The sequence below is a fragment of the Parus major genome, chromosome 1, assembly GCF_001522545.3.
Source record: "Parus major isolate Abel chromosome 1, Parus_major1.1, whole genome shotgun sequence".
Lineage (NCBI taxonomy): Eukaryota > Metazoa > Chordata > Aves > Passeriformes > Paridae > Parus > Parus major.
This window is the reverse complement of record NC_031768.1, coordinates 84,411,749-84,421,613: the sequence shown is the minus strand read 5'-3', so window position 1 is coordinate 84,421,613 and position 9,865 is coordinate 84,411,749. Positions and strand designations below refer to the sequence as shown.

General features: G+C 45.6%; 1 protein-coding gene across 3 annotated transcripts in view; it reads right to left on the bottom strand.

The window, feature by feature from the left end:
- Window positions 1–1,819: 1,819 nt before the first annotated feature.
- The window catches only part of GAB2 (GRB2 associated binding protein 2), a 93,991-nt gene continuing 85,945 nt past the window's right edge, over window positions 1,820–9,865 (bottom strand). For 2 of the 3 annotated variants that reach the window (XM_015634906.3, XM_015634908.3), the window contains exon 10: window positions 1,820–8,540. In XM_015634906.3, the coding sequence (XP_015490392.1) occupies window positions 8,397–8,540 (144 nt within the window). In that variant the 3' untranslated portion in view covers window positions 1,820–8,396. The remainder of the gene's footprint in view (window positions 8,541–9,865) is intronic. The other variant, XR_001522837.3, reaches the window with a different exon arrangement.

Sequence of the window (9,865 nt, the reverse complement as noted above, 5' to 3'; positions counted from 1 at the left end):
GACTCAGTGTCTTATTGCAGTATTATTTATGATTGTCCTATTCATTGATATTGAGCTGATGGGTCAAAAAAGAGATGGAGAAACTGAGGCAGCTATCATCTAGGACATGGGGCAGTCCTGCAGAGTGGTGGCTTGGAAGAGGGGATTGGGCAGGGGTGGAATGGGAACCTCAGTGCAGTGCTGTGTGTCCTCCAGAAGATCACAATACTAATAGCTGAGCCTTGTACATGGGCAGTGCAGTGTGTTTGTTGTTTTTAAGCCAGGTGCTGAGAGATAATAAATGAAGACCCAAAGCTGAAGTGTCACAGAGAAAGGACAGTGTTTCCTGGTTTTAATAATAGACTTCTACTTATTTCCTGTTCAAAGAGGTTGCCAAAAGTTTTCCTGATGCTGTCATGCTAGCTCCTTTCTTTATTCTGGAGTATCACCTGAAGGCATTTTCTGTGCTGTTTGCTGTAAGGTGTTTTTGTAGGAGACTGTCTTTAACTTGATGAGGTCATAATCTAAGTAATGAAGGCAGATAGTCAAACCAACATGGAAAATGGCTGTATCATAGATAAGCTCTTTCCTGAATGTCTTTTTTCCTGAAGATTTTCTGAGATGAGCAGAGGTAAACAGCATTGCAGTTCTCAGCATGGATGGCAGCCTGGAGAGTGTCAGTGGTGTAATGAGGTTGAATGGTTTAGCCCCTCTTAATTTCCTGCAATCATTAGCATTAGACTTCTGTTTTGGACTCAGCCAATCCTACTATGTCTTTGAGGAAGATATTAAATATAGTACTGGTCCCAGTACAGATCTTTGAGGAACACTACTCATTGCTGGTTTGGACACTGACTCATTGACTGTAGCTCTTAGAATGTGGTGATCCAGCCAATTCCTTATTCATCTAATGGTCCATCCATCTATCAAACTCTTCAATTAAGAGCTAAGAATGCTAAAAGGGACCGTATTAAAGGCCTCACAGAAGTCCAGTATAGTATGAGTGTGGTGTATTACTATCTGTGCCACACCAATTATAGTATATATATATATAGTATATCTGTACAGTATATGCTATGTTGATGGTAGTGTTAGTAACGCCAGTGATTTTTGCATATTACATATTGATAAAGTATATGCTGTAGCATATGTGTACAGTATGGCTTGTTTTGTCTGTCATACATGCCTCTGGGTCAAGGAGAGCCCATAGGGGAGTCCTCAGCTCTTGCTTTGGGATTCCACATGTGCTGCAGATGTGAGATGATGCTACTCTTGTCTAAAAGAGGTGTTACAGGACCTGTGCCTAGGGGAGGTGTCTTTACCCAGTTGTCTTTTTTTAAAATAAGACAGGAACAGGAAATCTTAAAGAGAGGGCTGAACTTTTAACTCTGGAGAAAAAGATTTGTCATTTTGCTGAGGTTCTCTGGGGGCTTTGGTGTCCTGAGTTGAGGTTCACAGGTGCTGAGCTGGGTGAGGAAGGCAGCATTTGTCCTCACACTGCATGCAGCAGAGCAGATATATGGTATGAAATTCAATTTAGCAGCTTAAAAATACATGGCTTGGGTTCTGGTATCAGGAAAAACCCTAGCTACATCCTAAAGGCCCTCATTACCCATACAGAACACTTGAAGCTGGTAGGAGACACGTGGCAAACAGCCTGAGAAGATGCTCTGAAAGCTTTAAAGGTGCTACATAATCAAACTTGATCTGCTTATTTCTTTCCCTGCTATGAATCCATGCTGGGAATCACCAGGAAAATATGTATTTTTATTATCATTCTTTTATTTTCCTGTTGCTTTTCCGTTGCATATACAGTACTTAAAAATGAGATCACCTTCACGTCAGGCATGTACCATGTTTATTAACAGCAAAAAAAGTATTATCTAGGCTTCACTCAAGACTGATTTACAGGATAAATAATTGTTTCAAATTACTTTAAAAAAAACCAAACAACAACCCCCCAAAGAATAAATTAATAACTTAAGTGATTAGCTGTCCACAGTGATTTGAAAACTCAATAACCATTCAAACAGTGACACCACAAGAAGACACATACTGTACAGTTTGCCACAGATTACTCTTGTCCTTCCTTCTACAAATGGAAATCAAAAAATTAAAAATACTCCTCTTTAAGAACAGTCATAGGCTTTGAAACACACAAAACATCCCTGCGAATCGGCTGCTGACGCAACAGCTTCACAGCTGGGGCTCCAACCCCTCCTCGCAGCAGGTTAATAAACAAATGGAGAAAACTACCCTAATTTGACTGGGTCTGTTCCCACACAATGATGCCCCAAGTCAGTGGGGACATGTTGACTTTGCCAAGGGCGGGGTTGAGTGGGATCTAACTACTCTAAAGGTTTGGTCCTAACCCTATGGGATTCATCGACAGGCTCCCTGTGGAGCCCAGGGTCCTGCTCCCTTCCCCTCTCTGCAACGTGGTTCAACCTCCACGTCCAAACTGCTCTCATACAAAACATGGTATTTTCAGGGTCAATGTGGCAGCAGAACACTGAAAACTGTGCAAATGGTATTTCCCCCACCACCCTCACTCAGAAGAAAATCCTGCCAAGTTTTTTTTTTCACCTTGGGTAATTAAGGAAGAAGGGGTTTTTAATGAGTTTTGCAGAGTGGGATGTTCCAGTGCTGTGTATGATGCTGGGCATGACAACAGGGTAGCACCACATGCTGCCCAGCCATTGCCTGCAGACTCAAAACAGCTCTTTGCATTATTAGATGTCAACTAATTACAGCTCATGGCACATCTGTGATGTGGGGAAATAAGTACTTAAAACCTTCATTTTACAAGCCGGAGAAAAAGCAGGATACAGAGTTCACATGAACCCTCTCGTCCCACATGAAGTTACAGTGTGGTGTCACCCAGAGAATGACAATAAAAATGATGGTTTCTTGTCTCGTGGTCTTGGGGCAAACCTCTCCCATATGGTCAAGCCACTGTCCTACAAATGAACCCATTACATGTTAGAAGTGGGCTGCATCAAAAATTAAGAGCCTGCTGATTTGGAGCAAGTCTGTTGAGAAGCTTTCCTAGAGATGTAGCCATGGGGCCCAGCTTCTGTTTCAGATGTTACTGGCTGGTGTTAAAACTTGAACACCACGTACCAGGACCAGCTGGCCGTGGGCTGGAAGGGGACAGCTGTATTGTGACACCTTGCTACATATCAACTTTTCTCAAGAGTAAACACTAAATCATCAACCTGATCAACAGAACAACACTAGGAGTTGTGAACAAGGAGATAAAATTGTGACTACAATGATGAGACACCAAGGACAAGCTGATAGAGAGCTGAACTGCTCCAGGCCAAGGAGGAATCACGATCAAAAAGTGCACGTCTTGACTTGCAAGAGCCTCATTAACAGCTGCAAGATCACTGTGTACATGTGGGAAGGCTGGACAGAGAAGAGACAGACTCATCAGAGGCCCTAAATTGGGTTATTGGCCCTTGTGATTTGATGCTGGACTGGTTCCTCTGATTTCCTTGATGGCTCTTTGACAGCCACGTGTGTTCTCTGGCTGGTGCCAGGATTAGGCTTTGCCATTCCCCCTTCCTGTAGAACTAGGGCTTCTCCATAATCACAGCTCCACTGCATCCATCTCATCTAGACAGCATCCCCTCCAGTGGCACACACAGTGTGGGTGTCAGCTTTTACATGGAATGGAACTTTTACATAACCAGGTGGGAAAACACCAACACAGTGCAAGCACGACTTGAGAAAACCATCCTTTTACTTGCCTCCTAGGCCAGAAAGATCAGACAGGACCTGGGAACTATTTTAACATCTTCCATAGGACCGGGACATGGCTGTACCCTCCTCCCCACCCAAGGAGCTATGATCATTGGATAGCCAAAACACGCCTACTCTTCCAGATATGCCAAGGTGTGGTGGTGGCATGGGTTTTCTGAGAGCTCTGGATCTAGCCTAACAAATTTACAGATTCAAGCTGTCTCCTAGTTGCTGGAACAGCCTGTCCATGTCCTGGATGACTTGTTCTGGGCCAGCCAGCTCTCTCCCAGGTGCAAGGGATGGCCCAGTGTGGATTAGGTCTTCTCACTGGGGAGTATGGCCTTGGGGGTTGAGTTGTGTGCCTTGACACTTGGCTTCATGGCCAGAGAAGTGGCCCTGTCCCTGTTCTGGATGTTACAGGGCTCTAGGCAAACCCTTGGGCCCCTTCCCTCACATGGAGAAGTCTCCACTCAACCCTGGCAGCACAGGGTCTCTGTGTGAAAGAGATGATCCAAGCAGGGTCAGCTATCTGACATAGATTGGTCTTGAAAAGCTCCAAGGATGAAGATGGCACCTCAAGGGACAACCCTGTAAAACCATGGCACTGCTGCCCTACGAACAGCTCACAGAAGCCCCTCAGCAAGAGGTCTCCCAGCATGTGCTGGTCTCCACACATTTCTTGTAGGGTTTCTCCAGCCCAGCTCAGAGCTGGGTGAATGGACCAAGCATGCCTGAACACCAGAGCACAGGCATCACATTGGCAGGATGAACCCTTTGGACTGAAATGCCCAAGGGTGGTGGAAGCTCCACTCCCACCAGTGCATGGCTTTTAGTGAGCATTCCACAACCCACAATCTCTGCATACCTCACTTGAGACTCAGGCCAAAGGAGCACATGGTGAGAACCTTAATGGTAAATGGTAAACCCCCCTGCCTTCTCTCGTCCCAGCCTCATGTTCTCCCATATCTCACCCTTGCCAGTGGCTGGTGGCCCAGAGTTCAAATCCATCCCAGTTAGCTCCCAGACAAGCCAAGCGTTCCCCACCTTTTGTTTCCGACTCTGCATTTGGCCCCATCTACCAGACTCTCAGCTTTGCCCTGGCACAGTCTGTCCTCACACATTATTTTCTTTCACCAACTTGAGACTAAGACCAAGCCTGGCATCCATTTAGAGCTAGAAATGTATTTCCCACTGAACACTCAAATGCCAGTTCAGAGCAAATCGGCTCCAAGGCAGCTCACACATCTCATCAGGAACGGTGCGCAGCATTTGCACACTCACAGCAAGGGATACATACTTTTGAAGACTTTTGCCTTTAAAACCATCTGCTTAGTCATTTTCAAGCTTGGGAAAAGCTCTGAGCCATGGACCTGGTGCTTCATGAAACTAAATATTGAGGTTATGATGCTTTTCCCAGAGACAATCCTTCTTCATGAGCACACACACATGCAAGCATATCCCTTTTCTAAATCAGACCACAGAGCTGTAAGCAGGCTCTGACGTGAAGGCTCAAGCCAGTTTAGTTTCAATTAAAATGAATAATTTGCAATGTTCTCAGTTTCCTTAAATACCTATTTCTAACAAAGGAGCCTGTCATACTTGAGAATCCAAGTATAAAGTGGATGTGATAAACTCAATGCCTTCAGGACAAAGTTCTTGGCAGTCTGTGTAATTAAAGCAGCTGCTTTTCAACATGGTTTAAGACTAAATACTGCACAAACATTAATCACCAGGGACTGCTGTAATCAGCTTGGCAATCATCATGGGTGACTGTTTCCACTGAAGCCATTGATTACTTAATGCTTTCAGGGGGGGTTGATACAGTCATGTCTATATGGCACAGAGTTTGTGGGCTTCTGCTTAGTTTGGTGGTGTGGTTTGCTTGGTGCTTTGCAGGGGAAATGCTAGAGGAATGTATCTGTTTCAGTGAAAACACAGAATTCACTGCAAAGCAGAGAGAGGCCAGCAACCAGCAGTTGTTAAGTAGCTACTTTTGGGCTGTTTTGGTCTGTAGTCTGCCAAATGCAATGGACCAGTTACTGGGGATATTCATGAGAGCAAATTACCAAAACACAGTGAGCCTGGGAAAAGAGCTATCCCATGCCAGTGGTTGCCCCAAGAACAAAGACATTTGTGAAACGTGGAGAAAAAGGACTAGTTTCTCCACTACCACAAAAGGCTTTTCCAGTCTTAATTAATGCCTTGGATTAAATGTGGGAGTGGGCATTGGATGCACCTAGTCCCAGTGTAGAAGCACAGGGTGCCCTCTCAGCAAATTGCATTTAAACCCACTGTGTTTTCCCTCTCGCCACTAAAGCTAACAGCTTAGAAGAAGAAATAGGAAAAAATCAGCTTCCTAGCAGAGTCACATTCTTTTTGGTGAGGATGGGGAGCTCTCTCCCAGATGGGTGAATCCACACGTTGGTGGGCTCTGGATGAAGCCTAATGCTTAGTCTCCCCTGGGATGCAGAGATGAAAGGGGCAATAGAAATAAGAAGTACTGCATTCTAGTCTTAGTTTGTCATCTCACCAGGCAAGTGTGCAAGCCCCCAGCAGGGGGCCAATGGCCCTTGAAGGCTATAACACACCCCCTGACCTCCAGAAAGCATCTAACTGTGCTAAATCTTCCCCTTTGAGGCTTTGGGGTTTTTCCCCTTCTAAAAATAGTAATTACTATTTTTAGCATAAATATTAAAATATTTTCTTCATTGTTTCTATCTACGTCCAATGCTTCAATGTCTTAACAGGGCTGTCAGAGCTTTTCCATTAACATCCCTCCTTTTCATGGCACGTGAGAAGAAAATACAAAATGGTGTTGGAAGTTCAGGACTTATTTTATCAGCACACAGCAGCACACAGCCCTTAAAGGACTGGTATCCTATCCCCATGTAGGTCACACCTGGCCCTTTCCAAGCTCAGACCAAGATTAAGCAAACGTGTTAATGCTTAAGCATTAATAATCAATATAACTTGGTGGTGTTGCTGGAACACAGAGCTCACAGCACTGGGAGGGGTTCAGCTTACAGAAAGAATAGCTCCAGCTATTTAATAAATATTATTACCTAATCTTTCTAATGTCTCCTTCATTTGGCTCTTGGTTTGCGGTCAGCCTGTTTATTCGTGTCAGCGCTTGCTGTCTGGCAATCAGGCTGCTCCATGGCAATCATTAGTTCTTCCTGTTTTCATGAGATCATGAATTATTATCTCTGTATTAAACTGTCTCGTCCTTCTCTCTGTGCTCAGCAGCTGCCTGGTGAGCGATCCCAATGGATGTGTTAAGGATGCTGGCAAGGGACAACGGCAGACACCCACCCATAATTAGAGCACAGGGTCATTAATGTCAGCAAGCCCCACTTCTGTGTTGAAGAAACATTGCTGAAGATGAGGGGAAAACAGTTCAGCCTTTTGCACCCTCCACAAACCAACCACAATGCTACCTTAAAGCTCATACTGAAATGCCCTGCCCTGACTCTCCTGACCAGCCTCTTCCCAAGCTTATGACCTCACCATCAACCAACATTTCAATTACTCCTCTTTCTCCCAAGAAACATTGCTCCAGACCTCCTCACCCAACCTCTGCAGTACAGCACCTGCCTTCTCCCAGTCCTTGCAGCAGCCTTCCACTCCCTTCTTGTCACTCATCCTTGTGCCAGTCCACATACACAGGGTATCCAGAGCCTCCCTTCCCCCCTCATACTCAAACACAGAGCTTCTCACAATGGCCATGATGCAGGATTCTCACTCTATGGGCTTCCTTTGGTGCCACAAAAGGCAAATTTTGGGTTTTAGGGTCAGACTTACAGGAATTGGTTTTAGACAGGCGGTGGGTCAGTGCTTAAATTCTGCCTTCCAAAGCCAATCCCTCCAGCCCCTTCCAAAGCCATTCTCTCCAGCCCACTGACTTTGAGAGATGATGGGAGAATATAAACAGAAGACACCCCAACAAACTCATGTGAGCATGTGATGGCATGTATGTGTGTGTATGATGGGGCAAGTTCTGGGCTCCTAAGTGAGCTCAGTGGGATGGTGTGGATGCTCATCAAGCTCCTGAAGGTTAACAACTCCACCAAAACCTCAGGGGCTGTCCAGCCAGGAGAAGAACAGCCCTCAGAGGTTTTGAACATATAATTTACAAGAGACAGGACAACAAAAGTGATTTCAAAAGCAATGGTCCTTGCTCGGTTTTGGGACTGGGAGGAGGCAGAGAAGAGGACAACCATAAGGAGTGGAGAATCAGAGCTGGGGAAGGATATCCTATGGGAGATGCTGCAAACCTGCGTGGCATGGTTTAGGGTACGATGTGGAAGAAGATGGGGAGAGATGATGCAGTGTTAGCACATACAAGGTGGCTTTAATAGCTGTTAGGAAAAGATGTGTAGGGTGAAACCTGGTATTGCTAAGTCAAAGTTCCTGGATAGTGCATCCAGCAGCTAAAGAACAAACCTAGCCACCGAACATAGTTGGTCTTTATCACCGGCAAACAGTATCTGCCAAGTCTTCCCCTGAAACTAAGTTTTGTTTTGTTTTAAGAGAAAAAAAAACCAATGACACCCCCTCCCCTCCACAGACAAGTCTTAGAAATCCAGCCCAACTGGATATGGCTGCCCAGCAGGGCCGCAGCTGGGGAAAACCAACAGGACATTTTTCTGTCTCGCTGCCTGCCGCAGGCACTACTGCTTCGTGCTCTTGGCAGGCTCCGAGGACTGCCGCACATCAGTCCACTCCTGCATGGTGCTCTGCAGCGCCTGCGTCTTCTCCTTGTCCACTTGCACGTAGTCAACCTTCTCATCAGAGGCGACCGACGAGGTGGAGGGCTGTGGGGAGGAGAAACAGGGCACCGTCTGGTCACTCATCAGCTCCCTGCTCTTCCCTCTCGCTCCTTTCTGCAGCAGCACCGCGGGCGCCACAAGCCCACCAGCACCATCCCTGCTTTCTTGAAGAATCCACTCATCACCCTCCCTCTAACCTCCCAAAGACACTTGGATGAAGGATTTCAGTCTGCTCTGCCTCTTGCTGTCATGAGACTGCAGTGCAGTGGGAGGGTAGAAACAGCACGTGGGTCTCTACCTTCTTGCAAACTTTGGGACATGGATATTTGGTCGTAATTGTGTTCTCTAACTGCTGATTTTTTGAGTTCAGCCTTACATCTTGCTCATGTTCCTATAAAGAACTCCAGAACTCTTAAGAGATATACATAAAAATACCAGCTCTGTACCTTTTAGCTGTACTGACTATCCACCTACGGCATTGGCTCATTTTCATCCCCAAAACAACAGGTATGTTTGCAGGGTCACACAAGAGATGTGTTTAGAACAAGGAGATAGTTTTTACCATAGCTTCTGGAACCCTGGAGTTTCTTCTGACTCTGCAAGTACTTCAGAGGACCTCCATCTGCTTTTAACTGGAGCCAGAAAATGCTTTTTATTGCTCTAAAATAACTTTTCCAGCATGGGATATAATTTAAATGTGTGATACTTGCAGAAATATTGCTGGGCAGAAAGAACCATCAAGGGACAACTGTCAAATAATAAAATGACTTAACCAGTGGGATGCTTTGCCTAGGAAACAAGGTGGTGTTTGAGAGAGAGGCCAAATCACAAGTGGTTGCCACAAAGGTTTATACAACCCTTGTCCTTCACCTTTCAGATGCAAAATCCAAGTCTGGTCTTGGAGGACCTGCTGTTTTAAAGGAGGCAAAAACCAATTCTGATACTTGTGAGATTACCTCCTGACTGTTTCAATATATAGTCTCCAGCTTAATTTGTGGTCTCATCACCATCCCTGAACCCTGCACATCCATGCTTCTGCTTTGTGCTTCCAGCAAAGCTGCAGACATGCAGGAGAGACTGAGTTTGACCTAGAGTAAATATAGCAGTGGGTCATAGAATGGTTTGGGTTGGAAGGGACCTTAAAGATCATCTCATTGCTACCATGCCATGGGCAGACACACCTTCCACTAGACCAGGTTGCTCTAAGCCCCATCCAACCTGGCCTTGAAGACTCCCAGGGATGTGGAAACCAAAGCTTCTTCGGGCAGTCTGTTCAAGTGCCTCACTACCCTCACAGCCAAGAGTTTCTTTCTAATATCTAATCTAAACCTGCCCTCTGACAGTTTGAAGCCACTACCCCTTCTAGTGTC